General features: G+C 42.4%; 1 protein-coding gene across 2 annotated transcripts; it reads left to right on the forward strand.

The window, feature by feature from the left end:
• Nucleotides 1–5,253: 5,253 nt before the first annotated feature.
• Nucleotides 5,254–19,679, forward strand: VDAC2 (voltage dependent anion channel 2). 2 transcript variants are annotated; one of them, XM_043924854.1, is made up of 10 exons: nucleotides 5,254–5,412; nucleotides 5,844–5,898; nucleotides 6,968–7,036; nucleotides 7,828–7,877; nucleotides 11,620–11,772; nucleotides 11,864–11,916; nucleotides 12,948–13,175; nucleotides 14,141–14,291; nucleotides 18,185–18,242; nucleotides 19,468–19,679. In XM_043924854.1, the coding sequence occupies exons 2-10, from the start codon at nucleotides 5,868–5,870 to the stop codon at nucleotides 19,557–19,559; spliced, it is 885 nt and encodes a 294-aa protein (XP_043780789.1). In that variant the 5' UTR covers nucleotides 5,254–5,412; nucleotides 5,844–5,867; the 3' UTR covers nucleotides 19,560–19,679. The 2 variants fall into 2 exon arrangements, with proteins under 2 accessions (XP_043780789.1, XP_043780788.1); XM_043924853.1 differs by lacking the exon at nucleotides 5,254–5,412 and adding an exon at nucleotides 5,481–5,640.
• The last annotated feature ends 1,247 nt before the right edge of the window (nucleotides 19,680–20,926 follow it).

Here is a 20,926-nt window from a genome sequence, read left to right on the forward strand (position 1 = left end):
TAACTCAAAAGTGGTGAGGACAGGAAGCATTCCAGGTGGCTAAAGAGCAAAGGCCATATTACTAAAAGCACTGTGATTTGGGAATATGTGACTTGAATTAGTACAGGCAGCGGGAGGGAAACATAACTGTGATGAAGGAAAGTAGGATTGTGGTCCATCTTCCTTATATTGGGGACCTTATCCAACAGATAAATGGGAGCCACTGAAGTTTCTTGACCAGGAGTCTGCATTTTTCCTGTCACTTTGGGCTAAGCTTTCTTATAGAGGAAGGTGTGAACTTTTTCAAGAAACTAAACAATGTTTTATCAGGGCTCTAATTAGAACTCTGATCAAGACCACAGGTTGCTGACTAGATGATAAATAGCAAAGTTCTTTTATATCAGTCTCTGTACCAATCCAGATCCCAAAACATTGGGATATCAGTTGAGAGGAACCGCATGAAACTTGCACTTAATTGTGTCCTGACTGTTAAGCTATGACTCCACTACCTGTTTCAATCATCACATTTTATACTATACACTAAATCAGAATGGGATCCACAGGGCATGTGTCTGGAGAGCTTTAGAATGCTCCTCTTTTCCCCTCAGGGTTTCCCTGGTGGCTCAGACGGTAAAGAATCTGCCTGCAATGCAGGAGACCTGGGTTCAGTCCCTAGTTCAGGAAGATCCCCTGGAGAAGGGAATGGCTACCCACTCCAGTATTCTTGCCTGGAGAATCCCATGGACAGAGGAACCTGGCGAGCTACAGTCGTGGGGTTGCAAAGAGTCAGACATGACTGAGCGACTAACACTTTTTGTCTTTTCCCCTAGGGACTGCTCAGACTTGATGGATAGTGTAGATCAGAGGTTTTCACGTTCCAGTGTGCCTGAGAGTGACAGCCCAGTGTTGCATGCACAAAACCAGGCTCACTATCCTTTATGTGCAACAGGTACTGGCTTGACTTTTGAGACCAGTTGATCCTACGATGACCCTCAGCCCCAGCTGTGGGTCCCCCAAGCATTTTAAGTCCCTCTGTTCATCTGTGCTCTCCTTGGTTTTCATCTCAACCCTGTCTGTGCTTCCTACTTCCTGGTGTGTCCTCCCACTGCTGCCTTTCCTGCCTCCGCATCCCCCAGAGCCCTCTAGAACCTTGTTCCCATTGTAAACAAACTACCCTAAGTCCTCAGGTTCACTCTGCTCACCACAGCAACAAACCACCATTTCCCATTGATACACTGTATCCCATGGAAAACTACTCATTTTCCTATGTTGTCCAACGTCCTAGGGCTGCACCTGGGGACAGGAAGGGTGGCCACTGTCTTAATTCCTCCTCCCTATTATAAACTCATCTCCTTTGAGATTCCTGCCATCAGTTCTACCATTCTTTACTGTGGTCCTCCTTTATGACCAGCTTCCTATGTTCCCTGAGGACTTTGGGACCTGACTCAGTTTTCCTCTCTACTACTTATCCTTGCAACATCCTGGTAACTTCTGTATCCCTGCCAGCAACTTGGACCTCTTCCAGCATTGTGTATTGGGTGTGTGGGGAGCGGGCGGCTCCAACAACTAAGCCTCACCTGTTCTTGACCACCTTCAACTCCACGGAACTTCACTTCCACTTCATCCTTCCATGGCTGCTCACCACCCAGGCTGCTCCACTGCTAAATCTCACATTCCAACATCCCACATTCTAACCATAATCACAGCTTAGGGTTCTTTCTGTCTCTTTCACTTGTCTGACCTCAATAAATGTGTGTTTCAATTGCATAAAGATTCCCAGTGCCTATCCCTTAAACCTGAGCAAGAGGAGCCCCCAACCGGAGCTTCATACTTGAGGGGGCTCCACTCTAACCCAAACCAGTCAATCCCAAAGGAAATTAACCCTGAATATTCATTGGAAGGACTGATGCTAATGCTGAAGCTCCAATACTTTGGCTACTGGATTCAAAGAGCCAATTCATTGGAAAAGACCCTGATGCTGGGGAAGACTGAAGGCAAAAGGAAAAGAGGGTGGCAGAGGATAAGATGGTTAAATAGCATCACAGACTCAATGGACATAAGTTTGAGCAAACTCCAGGAGATAGTGGAGGACAGGGAAGCCTAGCACACTGCAGTCCACGGGGTCACAGTCAGACATGACTTAGCAACTGAACAACAACACCACTCTAACCCTTCTCAGGTTGTGCCTGTTCCTCCAGGGTGAGGAGTCTGCAGGGCCGAGGGAACATGCCAATCAAAGCCATCAAAGCCATGCTCACCCTCTTTATATCTGGACCAAACTCTGAATACAGAAGATCTCAATTTTCCCTGCTGAAACAGCCCTAGGACTGCTTCTGGGGCCTGCATGGACTTTGTCCTCAGAGTTGTTTCTCCTGAGCATGAATTGAACTGCCAGTGACACACTGCTATGAGATGGTCAAGGAGTGAGCTATGTGAGGGAGGATGGAGCTTGCGTGTACAGGCTAGGGTGTACCCTCACAGTGTGGGGCAGAGCCTGGGGCAGGAAGAGAAAGTGCGTATCTAGGGCTGGCTCTCCCCACGTGACGTCATCTGGCACGGTCAGGAACAGGACTGAGTTGCAATAAAGGAACGTTGAAGATTGGCCCAGTGGGATTTCAGAACTGCTGTGGACTCCACTGTATGTCCTGTTTCCCACCTTTGACCAGGGATTTCTTCAGCAGTTTCTGTGTGCCTAACCTACTCTGTGTGTGTTGGATATGTGTATGTGTGGGAGTAGGCAGCTTTTCTTTAGTTCATAGATCTTCAGATTAAGGGGAACTGTATAGGAACTGCTGTACTTAAAGAAACTACACCAGAGAAGCCTCTCGCTGATACTGTGAATGTGGAGATTTGAGGGAGGTTTTAGGAGGGAGTTAGTGTATTTTCTGTGTAGAAGAAATGTAAGTAATGTGACCAGAGTGTTGACTATGATAGTTTAAAATATATCCACAAATTCTTTGACACTCCTTTCAAAAGGAAGAGACTAAATTTCTCTTGCCTTGAGGGTAGACTAGTCTTAGTTAACTCACTTCTAACAAACAGAGTAAGGCAGAAGTGACGGTGTGATTTCTGAGATGGGATCATGTAAGAAACTGTGGGTTTTGTCTCTCTTTGGGATCACCGGCTCTGGAAGGAACCAGGAGCCTTGTCAGGAAGACACTCAAGCAGTCGTTCTGTGGAAATAGCCACGTGGTGAGGAACCGAGGCTTCTCACCAAGAGCTACACGAGGCAGCCACCTTGCAAGCCAATCCGATAGCAATAGTCAGCCCTTCACATGACTAGGCCCAGCTAAAACCTTATGGGAGGCCCTGAGCCAGAACTACTCAGCTAAGCTTAATTTTTAACCCATGGGAAGTTTCAGATACTAAAATGCTTGTTGTTTGAAGCTATTAAGTTTTGGGGTGACTGGTTACAGTAATAGTAACTAATAGTCAATCTTGACCTCACTTGACCATCCTTAGGATGTGATGCTACTCAGCACTCCCTCTCCCATTGAGGCTTCCAAGAAAGTACTTCCCCTTGAGTTTTTTTTTTTTAACCTGGCCAGTCTTTATCAGTTTTCTTCATTAGCTTTGGACGTGAGCACTCAGACATATCTACTGAATACAACTTTGAAATAAATTGCCATGATTCTGCTCCTGGTTATTAGGTATTGTGTACATTCCTTGGAGTTGTAGAGGGTGAAGCCTCAGATCTATGTTCTGTGGCACAGTGAAATTCTTTGGGGGTTATAAATGCTAGACAGTTCACAGAGTGAATAAGTCCTACTGCAAATAACCAAGGTACCTGAGCAGAGTCTAGGTTTTTCTGGGAGGTGGTGTATTATGCTGCAGTTGTGATGGGATGGCATTCTCTGCCAGGAGCCTCACAGTAGCATCAAACATGGCCTGAGCAGACCAATTCCTGGTGGAACCAGGTTGATTTCAGACCAACCTGTTTGTGCTTGAATGAAGGAATTAACCAGTGCTTCTGGTGCTTGGGCTTCCCTTGTGGCTCAGCTGGTAAAGAATCTACCAGCAATGTGGGAGACCTGGGTTCGACCTCTGGGTTGAGAAGATCCCCTGGAGAAGGAAAAGGCTACCCAGTCCAGTATTCTGGCCTGGAGAATTCCATGGAGTATACAGTCCATGGGGTCACAAAGAGTCGGACACGACTGAAAGACTTTCACTTCATTTCTTCTAGTGCTTGAACTCTTACCAGCAAAGACTCTTACCTTCTTCTAACCCCTTACAATGAGAAATCCCGACAACGACGAAGCAAGATTGCTGGCTGGGGTTGCTCTCGGAGGGAAATCCAACAGCCTGTAGCTTTTTATTCAGGTTTGCATTGTGGAAGCCTATCTAATTATCCTTTTTTCCTGGTTTAGGAGGATATGGAACCTTGGCAGCATTTGAGCAGAGGTGACTTTCAGAGCCAGAGTCCGGGAAGGAAAAAAGGCTTTGCTCATAGCCTAGGGTTGTTAATGGCTATTAAAGGCCACTTCATCTCATTTAAGCTTAAAAGAAGCTGGAGTACAGAGGGGATAAATTGTTGATATTTGCGATAGAATCCGAAGCCTAAACTGACCCTACTTACATCTCATTAGACAGCTCATTTTTTCTTATTCCCTTGGTTCTCCCACTCTTCTTGCACACCCAGTGAACTTGAGTGCGGCGTTCTAATGCTTGGTCAGCATGTTTCCTAAAATTTCCAGCAGGAGTGACTCATTAAAACATCTTCAGTTCTGAGTGTGTAAGGCAATCGTACCTCTAACGGGGACAGAAGCGGCAGAAAAGGAACCCTAGGGCCTTAGCCCGGGTGGGGGCGGGGGATCGAGGCAAGGCGGGGCACCCCGAGACAAGCTCAAGTTTGTTCAGGGAGGGGCAGCCCAAGAGAGCTTCTCAGGTCGAGCCCCGCTCAGCAGGGCAATTACACCGAGGTGGGAGGCGGGACCAGGATAGGGAGTGCCCGAGGGGCAGGAGGTGCGCCTGTGCTCACTCCCTTCTCCTTGGGCTGGGAGGCAGACAGGGTTTCTCAGAAGCGCACGCTGCACACGCTCAGTGTAAAAGAGGTAGTTTTCAGCTGACTCCTTCCTAGACTGGGGATTGGCTCTGCCGGGTGTGCGAACCACAGGGGAGAAAGGGAGTTGGAGAGACGTACGTGACCGGGGGATGTGCAGCAGCGCCCAGGCGCGCCGAGCCCTGCGGAGGCACGCGCCTGACGCCCCGCCCCGCCCGTGACGTGCGCGCGCGGGGCCTCCACCCCATCCCCCGCCCGCGCGTTCCCCCCCGCGCTGCCTCCGCCGTTCCCCGCCCCCTCGCCTCTGGGGCTGCCCTCGTCGCTGCCTGACCCGAGGTCGGGCAGCTTCTACTTTTCCGGCCCCCGCCGAGGTACCGAGGCGGCCCACCTCAGGGGAACGGGTGCGCTCGGGACACGTGGTCGTTTCGGAGCAGGTTGGAGTGAGCAGCGGGCGGCGCTGCGGGGACAGGCGCGGCGGGCAGCCCCAGGGGTAGCGGCAGGGTCCTGGCGGGGGGAGGACAGGGTTGCGGCGGGCGGAACGGTGTCTCCTTCACTTCGCCCTCCAGCCGCGGCAGCTGCAGCCCGACGCCTAGCGAGCCGAGCGGCCTCAGCTGCTAGCGGAGCGGCAGCGGCGCCTTCCCTTCCCCCCCGGAGACCACCAGGTACCACCACGCCCGCCTCACTCGGACCCTGGGCCTAGGTCCCGGCGGCCAAGCAGGACGCCTGAGTTGGACTCGGGGTCGGCCCTGACTCCCTAAGATGGCCGCGCTGCCCCGCGCCCCTTCTTCCCGATGTCTGAGACCCCCTTCTGGCCCCTCGATTCGCTTTTGACCCCCGCTGACCGCACTTCTTGTCCCTCCCTCAGATCACCTCTCCCCTCGGCCTCGCCATGGCGACCTACGGACAGAACTGCGCGCGGCGTAAGTCGAGTGGGGTTCTCTGCGGGGTGGGGCGGCGGTGTCCTGGCAGCCGAAGCCTGCTGACCAGAAAACCTCAGCTTCTTTCCTCGTATTTCTCCAAGGGCTTGTAAACTCACCCCTTTCAGTAGCCAGTCCGCTGTCTGACTTCCCTGGCTCTGCGGAGGAGGGTGTGTGTGGCATGGATTTCGGATAGGGGGACTAGGCCTGGGGAGTTGGTCTGTGGCCGCATTCACCTTCAGTTTTTGGACGTGCGTTTGATGAACTTGGAAGCAAAAAGTTATTGTCGGGTTCAGCCTTTGGAGGATTGGGCCGGTCACTTTTTTAGAGGAAGTAGTAACCCCCCTTCTGAGAGCGCAAGGTCATTACATGTGCTCCTAAGGGCGTGGACGTGCTGTGTAGAATGAATGAGCTGGTGTGGCGAGCTCAGATTGCTTGCCCTTAAGCCTCATCGCATCGGCCGATTACTTGAGTGTCATATTAATATGTTCAAAGTGTATTGGATGTTTAGTTAATGCAGACGCTTGAGTTAAACATAGATAGCTGCATTTTTTTAAGTTCCAATGTTTACGTTGCCCAAATATGAATTTTTTTTTTTCTTTCCATTCTAGAATATTGTTTTGGCCCCTGCGGATACTAAAGGATGAATGGGGGAGGGACGGGGACATGTCTTAGTATTTATTTTATCTCATTTGGTTAAATTGGCCCATTCCAGCGAATTTTGGCAGATATATCTTTACGTATAGGTATATATCTGTATGTGTTCGATTTTTTGTACTTGTCCCGTCCTAGGAAGTGAGGTTATAAGCACTGTGTAAATTTAGGAATAGAAAGTCTGGAGGGCGTTTCCCAAGTTTGTATAGTTACTTAACTGTTACTATCCATTTTAGAAATAACCGCTTTGGTGCTGATATCTCCCTCATGGAGTTTTGTTGTAGTTTTATTGTAGCTTCTAGTGGTTTCAAAACCAAGTTGGCCTGTTCGGATTTAATGATAGCAGTGGGTCCTAAGCTAGTTTTTGGACAGACTGGGAGAACGAGGACATTAACACAGGAATGTTTCTTCCCACCAGCAATGTGTATTCCTCCATCATATGCTGACCTTGGCAAAGCTGCCAGAGATATTTTCAACAAAGGATTTGGTAAGAACTGTTTAAAAAATTTTAGATTAGAAGTGAAAATGGGTAAGTTTGGAATGCTTGGTGAAATTAATAATTTCTTCAGATAACTTTTCTGGTGAAAAAGTACTGTAACAATCTACATTCCCCCTTCATCCCAGTTTTCTCCATTTTTTCATTCTTTAGTTCAAGAAATTTATTTTTAAGGAAAAAAAATTTTATGCTTTTATTTACTTTCAGTGATACAGTTTAGGTCTTGGTTGACTAGAATTATGTTTTTTTACTGTTTTTGGCTTTTATGGTGGTGACTCCTAAAGGATTATGGGGTTTTTCAAATAAATTTGGGTTTTCTTGAAGATTTTGTTCCATACCTCAGCGTCCCTATCCTTTTAGCTTTTTTTGAAGTTGTTTAGATTATTAATCCCAAAGTGCGGTATGCCTTTGGGACAAATGTTGTAAATGCCTGTATTATTATAAGTTGTCGACAATTCTTGTATTTAAATTAAATTGATTGATCTGATATTTAGGTTTGAAAAGCTTTCTTTAGTACGTGCTTTATTAAAAATGATTTGAAAGCCTTTTTGAGGGTGGGTGCCAAATACACATCGACACACTGGGCAAAGCTTCCTGGAGATGTTCTGTCCTTTACACGTTAGTTTATAGAATAATTAAAATTGTTTTCATTTAAATACTGTATATTAACACATACTTATCTTCCTCTAAATATGTGATTTTTTTTAACGTAGAGTCAGCCATTGGTGTGCATCTTTTTGTACAAAAGAATCATTTTGTTCTTTTTTGCTTTCTACTTGAAGGTTTTGGGTTGGTGAAACTGGATGTGAAAACAAAGTCCTGCAGCGGCGTGGTGAGTGTTAGGTATTTGATAAGTAGTGACAAACTTCTTTGTAACTTTTGAACACATAAAATAGTCATAACTGAAAGATGTCTACCCATTTTATTTTAAAGAAGATAATTTCATTTTAAAAGAATTTTACCTTGATTTATTTTGGCTTTAGATATGATTTCTGATTTTCATGTGTTTTGCCATGCACAGGAAATTCAGAAAAGACACTTAGTCCTGTGGTATTTTGTTTACTCAGTAAGATTGCAAGCTTGAAGGTAGGAAAGTTGTTACACTTTTTTGTGACCCATTTAATACCTTTGAAAAGCATTCAGGGAGACTTCCTGTTGGTCCAATGGCTGAAACTTCATGTTCGCAGTGCAGCGGGCCTGGGTTTGATCCCTGGTCAGGGAACTAGATCCCACATGCCACAATTAAAGGATTCCGCATGCTGTAACTAAAAAGAGGATCTTGTATGCTGCAGCTGAGACCCAACACAGGCAAATGAATAGATAAATAAATATCTTTTGAAAAAAGGAAAATTACTTGAGTCATGGGCTTAAAAATATTCAATAACTTTTAATTTGAGTATAATAATTATATAGTGGTCATAATCTAGCAACCCTCCTTGGGGGGAAATTTCCACTTGTATTTTGTGAATTTAGAGAGTCTTAAATTTGATTTTTAAGGAGGTTAATATTTTGATATTTGGATGTCTTGATTCTGCCTAACAAACTCCCTCAGAGTAAAGTAAAATTAAATTTTGTGTAATTTTTTTTTCTCCTAAAATTTTTTGAGATTCTTTAGGGGATGGGTATAGTGTATGTGTGTTGAATGTTATTATTTTGATAAATTCTTTCTATAGTTAACTCCCTTAGTGTATGCAATTGGTATTTACTTAATAATTTTATAGTTTCTTAATGCCTAGATTTGGATTTCTGGGGTTTTATATTGGTCACATCTGTTTGGTTTCTTTGGTCAGAAAGGAAGCCTGAGTATTCATTGTGGATGAGTGACTTACTAGCTCAGGGTAACAGGTTACAGAGAGCAGTGACTTGGTGTTTGTTTGTGTTCACTCTTTAAACTTGTTGGCCCCTTTTAAACAAGTTGCTGAAACACAAAAACCCTTCTTAAAAAAAGTAGAAGAATCAGTTCTAGTGTTTAAAATTTTACTTGCTGGCTGAAGGGACAAAATCAACTTTAAACTGGGGAGTAATCAGAGCAGTATATCTAGTACTAGATTGTTTGATAAATCAAAATCTTTGAAACGAAAGGCTTATGGTGGACAGGAATTTTATGAAATTAGACTTAAGAACATGAGGGTTTATCGAAGTTTGATTAGATACAGTATGTTTTAATTTACATTTAATGTATATAATTCAAAAACATTGTACTGATCTTAAAATAGGTACCTGGCCCCAACTAGTCCCATTAATGCCTGGTTCTGTTTTCCCACCTGAATTGCAAAGATGTCAGGGTTACCCCAGAATGTAGAAGCCTAAGTGTCTTCATGAGGAGTGAAAGATATAAGCTTTGCTGGTGGTATCATCTGACCCAATTCTGATCCCAGATCATAGTATGATCTTTGTTTTCTGTCTTGAGCACTCCTAGGCTTGTACTCAGCATGTATATAAGCTCAGTTTATGGGCTGTTGGGTGGCAGTGGGTGGGACCTCAAGAATCATTAATCGTTGTCATTCAGGGTTAAGAATAGATATTCATACATACTTATATTTCAAGTATCTGTTAGAACACAGCTCCATATATTTTATATTGTTTTAATAATGTATTCCTTTCGTGTTCAGTTCAGTCGCGTCCGACTCTTTGCGACCCCATGAACCGCAGCATGCCAGGCCTCCCTGTCCATCACCAACTCCCGGAGTCCCAAACCCAAACCCATGTCCATTGAGTTGGTGATGCCATCCAACCATCTCATCCTCTGTCGTCCCCTTCTCCTCCTGCCCTCAGTCTTTCCCAGTATCAGGGTCTTTTCAAATGAGTCAGCTCTTTGCATCAGCTGGTCAAAGTATTGGAGTTTCAGCTTCAACATCAGTCCTTCCAGTGAACACCTGGGACTGATCTCCTTTAGGATGGACTGGTTGGATCTCCTTGCAGTCCAAGGGACTCTCAAGAGTCTTCTGCAACACCACAGTTCAAAAGCATCAATTCTGCACTCAGCTTTCTTTATAGTCCAACTCTCACATCCATACATGACCACTGGAAAAACCATAGCCTTGACTAGACAGACCTTTGTTGACAAAGTAATGTCTCTGCTGTTTAATATGCTTTTTAATACCCTTTTGTGTAGAGCATGTGAAAATATGCAAAACTTTCACAGACCCATTTAATCCTCCAGAGGTAGGAGGTTTAAACTTTTTAAAGTTATGATATCTGAGACCTGGAAAAGTGTCTTCCTTAGTGTTACTCATTTAGTAAATACCAGCCAGAATTTGATATCAGGACTCCTAATTTTACATCCAGTTTTCTTTGCTAACACAATCTGGTGCTTTTTACTATGGGCATTGAATGCCAAGCTTTGACTCAGTTTCTATTAATGAAAGCAGCTAATTTCAGGAGATAGTGTATAAGACCTAAAGAATCGAGTCTGTGTCACTGGAAAGCAGCAGTTACACAAATGATGTTTTGTAAGTGAAAGATGATTGCTCTTTTCTTCAGTGGATACAGTTTTGGATATTTCCTCATTTTGCAAGTATCACAATTTCAGGTTGAAATCCTCTTATCTCTAAAATGTTCAGATCAGCCATTTTAAAATATGGCTTTCCCATATAGAGTATAACATTGGTAGTCAAATTAGAACCCTCAAGGCATTTTAATATTTTATCTTGGAAGAGTTCAGCTGCTTGCCTGTATATTATACTCATAAAGATTAGATTTCTGGATTATCTATAGCAGATTTTAAATTTCAGATAAGCTCTTTCCATATTATACCTTCCTTTTCAGTTGGTGTACAGTTAGGGATTGGCAAGTTACTTACATTTGCTACAAACAGAAGATTATATGATATATTTCAAATTAGTCACTGCACAGATTTTCCTCTAATGATCATCTGTTCTGCAGAGTATAGTTTATATTATGGATAATATGAACCAGTTATAAGGAATTTACTTCCACCAATTTTTTTTTTTTTTTTGAAAATGTGAAAGGTGATTGGAAAGGCATAGAACCTGATGAAGACTATGTCAGAAAAACAGAATATTGAGGTTACTAAAGAATTGAAAACTTTGTTTGTGTCATAGATTCTTTCAGTGGAGTGCTGTCCTTTTAGGGATTTTCAAGGGACCATTTCATAGTAAATTGTGTGTAAACTGATTTTAATGGAGGGAGTCTATGATTAGCCATACTGACCTATTTAGTGTTTCATTGAATATCAGGTAGATTGGAAGCAGTTCTAAAATATCCATTCACTATCCCTTTGCCCCCACTGATTTTTTTTTTTTTAAACTCAGAATCACTTTAGCAGAAATTTCCTTAAAAACTTCATAGTTTGTTGTCCACTTGAGAATCATACTCAGGTAACTTTTGATCCATTGGTTGAAAATGTCAGTGGTAACAAGATGGTAGTCAGTAATTAACAGGCCAGTTTGTCACTCTTGTATTTACTCAGTAGCAGAGGGTTAGGAGTGTTTGGGAAGCTAGAAAAAGGGATTAGTGAATTACTAAGGGTTTCAGTGGGGTTTGTGTAAGTTAGAAAGTTTATTACTGTAGGCTTACAAGAAAGTTCCTGAACTTGTTTATTGTCTTGTTAGGAATTCTCAACATCTGGTTCATCTAATACAGACACTGGTAAAGTTACTGGGACCTTGGAGACCAAATATAAATGGTGTGAGTATGGTCTGACTTTCACAGAAAAGTGGAACACTGATAACACTCTGGGAACAGAAATCGCTATTGAAGACCAGGTAACATTTTGAAAATGTGCTTTAGTATTAATTATTTTTGTGTTTCAAAAAGGAAATAAACTGAAAACAAATTCTTTTTCTCTTGAAATAGATTTGCCAAGGTTTGAAACTGACATTTGATACCACCTTTTCACCAAACACAGGGTAAGCACGGGCATTTTTGTCTGCTTTAAGTTTAAAGCTTTCTTCAGAGTATTTAAGGAAGGTGCACATTCAGATGTCTTGTGTTGGCAAATTTCTGTTTCTCCCTTTGGAGCGTGAGCAGTATGGTTCTTGGCTTGCCTTCAGCTATTTGCCTTTTATCATTGTGGCACTAACTTGGAATGAACATTATTTTTAAATAGGTTTTTGTGACTGACTGCAGCTCTGCAAAGCGTTCTTCCTATAGTGGTGGCAATCTAGTCCCCCCAGGCGCCTTTGTCTTTTACTTCATTGAGCTGTGGGGGTTTTTTTCCCTCTTTTTTTAGTTTCTTATGATTATCCTGCTACCTGTTTGGAGGCATACCTTAGAGATATTGGAAGTTTGGTTCCAAATCACCGTAGTAAAGTGAATATTGTGAAAAAGCAAGTCTTCCAGATTTTCTAGTTTCCCAGTGCATATAAAAGTTCCTTTTACACTAGATTATTGACTAGTAAGTGTAAAACAGCATTATATTGGGGGAAAAACAATATACATACCTTAAGTTGGATGGCATCACTGACTTGATGGACTTGAGTTTGAGGAAATTCTGGCGTGCTGCAGTTCATGGGGTCGCAAAGAGTCAGACATGACTGAGCGACTGAACTGATACCTTAATTAAAAAATACTTAAAATGCCAACCTTCATCTGAGTCTTCAGTAGTAACATCAAAAGATCAGTGACCACAGATCACTGTTACAAGCATAGTAATAATAAAAATGTTTGAAATGTAGGAATTACCAAGACGTGACACAGAGGCACAAAGTGAACAAATGCTATTGGAAAAAACACCAACAGATTTGCTTGATGCAGGATTGCTATAAACCCTTAATATGCGTGTGTGTGTGGGGAAGCACTATAAAGTGAACTTCAATAAAACAATGAAGTGTGTCTCTACTCCCCATTATAATGAGATTCATGTAAATCTGTTTTGTACCCTCTGACTGTAAATCTTTCTTACTGGCATCAGTTTTAAGTCAGTCTGTTCTTTTTCTAGAAAGAAAAGTGGTAAAATCAAGTCTTCTTACAAGAGGGAATGTATAAACCTTGGTTGTGATGTTGACTTTGATTTTGCTGGACCTGCAATCCACGGTTCGGCTGTCTTCGGTTATGAGGGCTGGCTTGCAGGGTACCAGATGACCTTTGACAGTGCCAAATCAAAGCTGACAAGGAATAACTTTGCAGTGGGCTACAGGACTGGGGACTTCCAGCTACACACTAATGTGTGAGTATTTCTTTTTTGAGTTATTATGATGTGGGACCTCAGAGTGGTGTTGCTGTCTCCTGTTATCTCTGAATCTTGGTACAACCTAAAGGAGTTCTCTTAACATAAAAAGATCATCTTTGGGCATTTCTTGAATGCCCTCCCAGAAGTGTATAGAAATGTTACTCTGTATAAAAATTGTTACTCTGAATTTTAGTGCTGAGAGAGTGAATGTTCATTTCACATGAGGCTTGATGTGCTTGGGATTTTTGGAAGAGGCTAAGACGGGGTCTCCTTGGTGGTCTGGTGGTTAGGATTTGGCACTTTCACTGCCATGGCCTGAGTTCAGTCCCTGGGCGGGGACCTGAGATCCCACAAGCTGCACAGTGTGGCCAGGGGAAAAAAAAAGATACTGCCAAATTGTACTAGTGCTTTCATTTAATTGTGATGTGTAAGGTGCTCATTTGATAGGATTGCCTAAAGTGTATAGCATTTTTTCTTAACCCAAAGTAAATGTGTATGTGGAAAGGACTTAAAGAATTTTTTCCCTTACAAAAATGATGCATTGGTATGTAACAGGAGTAAAATAAGAAAACCAGAATTGTCCACAATCCCACCACCTAGATGTATAATTTTTGTTAACTATTAATGCTTTGATGTTTCACCTTTTTATATGTGTGTATATAAAAATACATGCCAGAAAGACTGTTTCGTAATCTTCACTACATTAATGTATTATGATCATTTTCCTATAGCGTTATGTATTCTTAGTGATTGTTAGTGGCTGCGTGGTAATTCTGCTGAATGGATATACCATGATTTATTTGACCAATTCGTGTTTTTAAAACTTTAAAGTTTTCAGTGAAACACTAGAGACCCATGTAAGCAATTGCTTTTATTTAAATGTAATGCTATAGTGTCAGCCATGTGCCTTAGACATTATTACATTGTCTAGTCTAGATTGACTAATTTAAAATATCTCATAGCAATGATGGTACAGAATTTGGAGGATCAATTTATCAGAAAGTATGTGAAGATCTTGACACTTCAGTAAACCTTGCTTGGACATCAGGAACCAACTGCACTCGCTTTGGAATTGCAGCTAAATATCAATTGGATCCCACTGCTTCCATTTCTGTAAGTACTCTTGTGGGCTTAGAATGGGATTTTCATTGTGGGACTTAATCTTTGGATATATTAGATTGTGTTGAAAATTGTAACTGTCGTTCACTCACTTCCCGGTTTATACGTAGGTTGAGATTAGAGCTTTGAATGCTGGTTTTCCTGTGGAGATGGTGTTAGATGTTTGATGTCCAGGCCACAGCAGTGTGTTTAAATTAACCTCAAAGCTACTGAAGTAGTACAAAAAGTCAAAGTGTTTGTCGTTCAGTTGTGTCTGACCCTCCGCGACCCCATGGACTGTAGCCTGTCAGGTCCTTTGTCCATGGGATTCTCCAGGCAAGAATACTGTTGCCATTCCTTTCTCCAGGGGATCTTCCTGACCTAGGAATTAAACCCAGATCTTCTGCATTGCAGGCAGATTGTTTACTCTCTGAGCCACCCGGGGAAGCCCACTGAATAGTATAGATGATAACTGTGAGGCCCAGTCCTGTCCAGGCCCGGGGAAGCCAATGTTTTGGGCCCTGGGCAGTTACCATTCTTGTTGGGAACTAATAGTAGTATGTTACTTTATGTCTGACTTTAATAGTTTACAAAATATCTTCTGATTTGATCTGACTAGCCAGTGGTACACATGCTGTTTTGCAAGTGAAGAAACTAAAGCTTAGAGAGGAGAAGGACTTAGTCTACTGCTAGGGAGGGAGAAAAGAAGGGGTAGTCCAGGACTGTACTTGGAAGTACATTGAAAAACATGCAAGTCTTTCAATTTCCCTCCTGCCTAGGGTGTCCAGGTAGCTCATTTTGCTTTGCCTGGGACTATCCCAGCTTTAGCACTAGAAGTCCTACGGGAACTTCCTCCCCTTTTTCTCAGGTTAATTGAGTTGCATGGCCACCTTAGTCCTGTGCTTGGACTCCTGCTGCTGTTTCTTCCTTCAGTCATAGTGGATTGTGGTAGGAGGGAGTGCAGTGTCTGAGGGTGTGGGGCACTGGCTCCAATTTCAGGCAGATCAGCAACTATTCTGTGTGTTGGTTGGTTACAGGTCAGGCACTGTTTGTACTGGAATGAGAATTAAACCTTCATGAGAGTTACTTCTGTTACATAAAATGATGTTCATTCCTGGGGACAATATGTTTTAATAATTTAGGCAATTAATTTTAACCCCATTCTTGTTTCTTAGCAGAGTTGTTATCAGAGAGAATGAGAAGCACCCAGAACGCTTCTCCCATTGGCAAAACAGCGATTTATTTATTTTCCTCTTCTCTGTTTCTAACTACACCTTAGCAGTAAAACCCTCAGGATTCACACTATGCTGTGGTAGCTGCATTGCTGTTCTTTTCAAATGTATGTCTCTGGCACCCTCACAGGTTTAATACCAGCAGAAGATGCAACTCTTTCACAGTCTAAAATGGGAATAAGGCAGCTTGGGACTTGTGTATCAGTGAATGACTTCTGAGGATTAATTTGGAAATGTATTTAGCATATCCCACCTAAGTTGTGCTGCTGTTACCATAATCAAGCATCACCCCTGAAGCATTGCATAATGCTCCATCAGTTTTGTGGTTGATTCCTAAAATAGTAGGAGCTATTTTATTGTCTGGGCTCTTGATTTGTTTGGCAGGCTTCCCAAGAGGCACAGTGGTAAAGAATACGCCTGCTAATGCAGGAGATGCAAGTTTGACCCCTGGGTTGTGAAGACCCCCTGAAGAAGGGAAGGGCAACCCACTCTAGTATTCTCACCTAGAAAAATCCCATGGACAGGAACTGGGCGGGCTGCAGTCCACAGGGTCACAAAGAGTTGGACACGACTGAACTGCTCAGCACACTTGATTCATTTGGCACAAGATGGTTACTGGTGGGCATTTCTTCCTTAGATAACTAACTCACATGGTCATTGGAGGCTCATGAAGACTTGGCTCTAGTGCCAAGTGAGTACAAGTGTCATTGATGTGACTTTTGCCTGTATGTTATCATTTCTTGTTTGGGCTGTTACGATACATTGCAAAAAAGTGTAGATATCAAATTATTTCCAAGTCTCTTTAGATCCCAGAGACTGCTTGTTACCTTTTTGTTTCCATAGCACTCAAAATGCTGAAGAGCAAAGGTACCTGACTAGGTAACTAGGCCGTGGAGATTGGGATGAGATGATCCCACTACAGCCATAGGCCTCTCGTGTGGCTTAATGGTCTGAGAAGTGGGGAGAACAGAGCTGGAAGCTTCTGACCGTGTCTTGCTCTCTGGAATTCTCGTAGCCTTTGAAAGTCTGTGACTAAAATCCTAAAATAGTGGAATTGTACAGGGCGGGTAGGGATCTGGACTGTTCAACAGTGCTCCGTTGGAACATCTGAAGTACAGTCTAGTTATATGCAGCCAGGACCCAGGTTTGTTCATGAGAGGTGTAGGAAAGTGAGGTAAAGAAGTTGTAGTCAGTCTTCAGAGGAAGTGCTTATCATTTGGAGATTTAGAGCATGCGTGGTTTAGATTCTTGAGGAATACCCTTGAAAGTAGTGTGTCATAGTCACAAATTTAAACTATACAAATGCCATATTTTGAAGGTGGCGTATATGTCATATTGTGTAGTTAGCCTGGTAAACTTCAATTACTCACATACTGGTGTGGTTTTGTTGTGTTAGATTAGATTCAACAAGAACAATTTTTATGAGAGTACTTAGGCTTTTGTGCTCTGTGGACAATTTAGGGTCTGTAGATACATCATCAAAGATAGCAAGAGTTTTGTGTCCTGCTGACAATTGAGTTTAGTAGATAAGAATTAAGCGGGGCCTGGTTTTTGCTTCAGTTCAGCTCAGTTGCTCTGTTGTGTCTGGCTCTGCAACCCCATGGACTGCAGCATGCCAGGCTTCCCTGTCCATCACAAGCACTTGGAACCTACTCAAACTCATGTCCATCACGTCAGTGGTGCCATCCAACCATCTCATCCTGTGTCGTCCCCTTCTGCCTTCAGTCTTTCCCAGCATCAGGGTCTTTTCCAGTGAGTCAGTTCTTCTCATCAGGTGGCCAAAGTATTGGAGCTTCAGCATCAGTCCTTCCAATGAGTATTCAGGTCTGATTTCCTTTAGGATTGACTGGTTGGATCTCCTTGCAGTCCAAGGGACTCAAGACTCTGCTTCAACACCATAGTTCAAAAGCATCAATACTTTGGCACTCAGCTTTATTTATAGTCCAGCTCTCACATCCATACATGACTACTGGAAAAAAAAAAAAAGCTGTGGTTTTTATAGCTTTTACTTGGCATACCTTTGTGAGGCGTGGGTTGGTGGTGGCCTGCTGCAGGGTCGAGGACATTGAGTGCAGCAGTGCATGCATGGGACCTTTTGAAGGAGGTCGCCATTATCTTCATTTCCTCCACCATGGTTTGGTCTTGGGTCAAGCAACAGGGAGGGAACACAGCCCCGCCCATCAATGGAAAATTGGATTAAAGATTTACTGAACATGGCCCACCCATTAGAACAAAACCCAGTTCCCCCCTCAGTCAGTTTCTCTCATCAGGAAGCTTCCATAAGCCTCTTATCCTTATCCATCAGAGGACAGACAGAATGAAAACCACAATCACAGAAACCTAACCAAACTTATCACATGGACCACAGCCTTGTCTTGCTCAAGAAGACGTTGAGCCATGCCATGTAGGGCCACCCAAGATGGATAGGTTATGGTGGAGAGTTCTGACAAGATGTGGTCCACTGGAGAAGGGAATGGCAAACCACTTCAGTATCCTTGCCTTGAGAACCCTGTGAACAGTTTGAAAAGATTTTTGCTTAACTTAATACAATATTAAATTTTATTATCTCACATGGAAAAGTGAACATGTCATGATTGCATGATAGGGAAATAACCTAGGGCCTTTGTGTCTCCATTCAAAAATTTGTCTTACATTTGTTTTTGCATTTTATCTTAGGCAAAAGTCAACAACTCTAGTTTAATTGGAGTGGGCTATACTCAGACTCTGAGGCCTGGTAAGTTTTAAGGACTGTTCTGATAGTATTTTCAAAATCAGTTATCATTTCTCAGCTTCTTTTGTAAAACTTTCAAACATACAGAAGAGTTGACAAAAGTACAGTGAACACATGTTTACCTTTTGCTACAATATTTTCTTCTTTTTTTTAATGCTGGGCTATTTGGAAGTTGACATTTCCCTAAATGGTTTAGCATGCAAACATTGTCCTTCATAAGCACAAGACTGGTTATTTACTTTCTTCGCTTGTACCTGAAATGTCTTGTAGTAATTTTTATCTCTCCAGTCATTGTTCACTCATTGCTTTGGTCATTTGATCTCTAGAGTCTCATTTACTTTACATAATAATTTGATCCTTGCTTGTTTTCCAGAGCAGTACTTCTTTAATACCAGGGTGCATGAATCACTTTGGGATCTTATTAGAATACATAGATCTGGGGTATGGGGTTCTGTCTTTCTAACAAGCTCTTAGGTGATGCCAGTGTCACTGGCTCTTGAACCAGCATTTGAATAGCAAGGTTCTGAAGCACTTGGAACTTTTCCCGATACTTTGACTCTTCTGAAAGCTGAAGAAAAGAATGGTGCCACGAACACTCATCTTCCCTACATTGACCAGTTACTAACATCTACCGTGTTTGTTTTCTCCCTCCTTGTCTGTATACATAATCCTTTTCTCTTTTTTACCCACATATTCTTACAAATTAAATGTATATTTTGCAAACATACAGACACATCAGCCCTAGCATACATATGAGAGTAAGACATTTTTAACTGCATCACTTTAAAGACGTCATAACTACAATACTGTTTTCACAGCTAAAGAAATGAAGAGTTTAAAATAATACCTAATATATAGTCAATATGCAGATCTCCCTACTTTCCCAAAGTGTGTCTTAATTGTAGCTTTTTCTTTTCTGGGGTCCAAATTGTCTTTTAGTCTGGATAGTGTATTGAACATGATTGAATTTTCTAGAACCATTTTTAGTTGTTGTTTTTTTTTACCCTGTTTGAGCTTGATTAACATTTTTGTGCTCCGTGACTTGATGCTTTCCTTGCTCAGGATGGAGCCAAGTGAACTGGCTGGTCTCTCAGGTACTCCCAAGTGCCCTCTGGTGGCTGGCACTATAGGTCCCCCGACAAGCTGAGAGAAAGTGACAGGCTGTGAGGTGACTGCTGACTCCCATGAGGTGTTGCGGGTCCGTGATGGTGTCTGCTTTTGTTTACAGGTGTGAAGCTTACACTGTCTGCCCTGGTAGATGGGAAGAGCATTAATGCTGGAGGCCACAAACTTGGGCTTGCCCTGGAATTGGAGGCTTAATTCAGCTGAAAGAAACCTCTGGAAAAGGGTATCAGAAGATTTGGCCTTAATATATTTCCAGTGTGACCAGCAGGCTTCCCCCCGCCACCCCCCCTGAAGGTGATCAAAACAAAGGATGATCTAAACAAGAGCTGTATTTTAAATATTTAGACAGTTACTTGTTAGCTGGTTTCTAGTTGAATTGGTTGTCTATCTAGTTACCAATACTGCAGTCATGCAGTCACCTATACATTATTTAAATGTATTTAACTGTTAAATGTGCTACCCACCAATAATGAAATAGACATTTATGAAAACTGTGCAGTTGTGTGCATGTTTGTTTTTATGTTCCTTTTAACATTGAATACTGCCGTTGAATGAGATGGATCAGTGGATGTCTTAAGGTTAAAATTTTTTTGTTAAATTCAACCATCATTAGAATTACTTTTGGTATCCTGAAACATTACAAATTATGAATAAAATGAGTATACATTATTAATGACTCCAAGTATTTGCAGAGTTAAAAACATGGCAGCTAGGGTCAAATATTCCTGGTAGTATATCTAGCTAGTACTTCTCCAGTGAGCATTTGTTTTGCTCTTCTTATAAATCTGTGCCACAGAGTCCTCTGATCTGAGAATAACTCCATAAAATGTTTAGACTACAGTATAAGAAGAAAATATATGACTTCATATCTTCAGTTTGTAAATGTGTATAAAATTACATTGGATCATTATTAACTCCAGGAAGGATTAGTGAGTAAATGACGAAGAAAGAGAAATGAAGGGATGGTGCTGAAGGTTGTATATACACACCATACCCCTTTGGGCTATTGCTATGGAAATGATCCAGGCCCTAGTTAGGTGGGATGGGACTAGGCGTAGGAAAGTGGAATAAGGAGTAGACAGTGTCAATACCCAGACAGTCTATATGGGCCCCAGTGAGAGGTCTAACTCATTTCTTTCCAGGTAGACACTGAAAAGCTTGGGCCCAAGTTTGTGACCAGAGTGGCTTCAAGCTAGGTGGCCATTGGCCTTAATCTAAACTTGAACTGAATGATAGCAATTAATAGATGATTCTGGTTGGAAAAGTAGGAAAGAGGAATTTTGATGGGAGGAGAGTTGGAACAATATCATTGAAGGTTAGAGAAGAGTTTTGTTCAACACATTCATAATACTAGATTTGTGGTATAGTTTGTTGCCAGAGAACAAATAAGAAAATGTAGTACTTGGACTCATTATCCAAAAAGTGATACATGCTGAAAATTTCCAGGTCAAGAATCTGATAAGAGAAACCCAGATAAGCTGTCCACACAGATGGAATGTGGGGCACAGAGATCCCTCTGATTTTACTGTTTGTCCTAAGGGACTGGCTGGAATGGCCTACTG

The sequence above is a fragment of the Cervus elaphus genome, chromosome 15 (genome assembly GCF_910594005.1).
Source record: "Cervus elaphus chromosome 15, mCerEla1.1, whole genome shotgun sequence".
NCBI classification, from domain to species: Eukaryota; Metazoa; Chordata; class Mammalia; order Artiodactyla; family Cervidae; genus Cervus; species Cervus elaphus.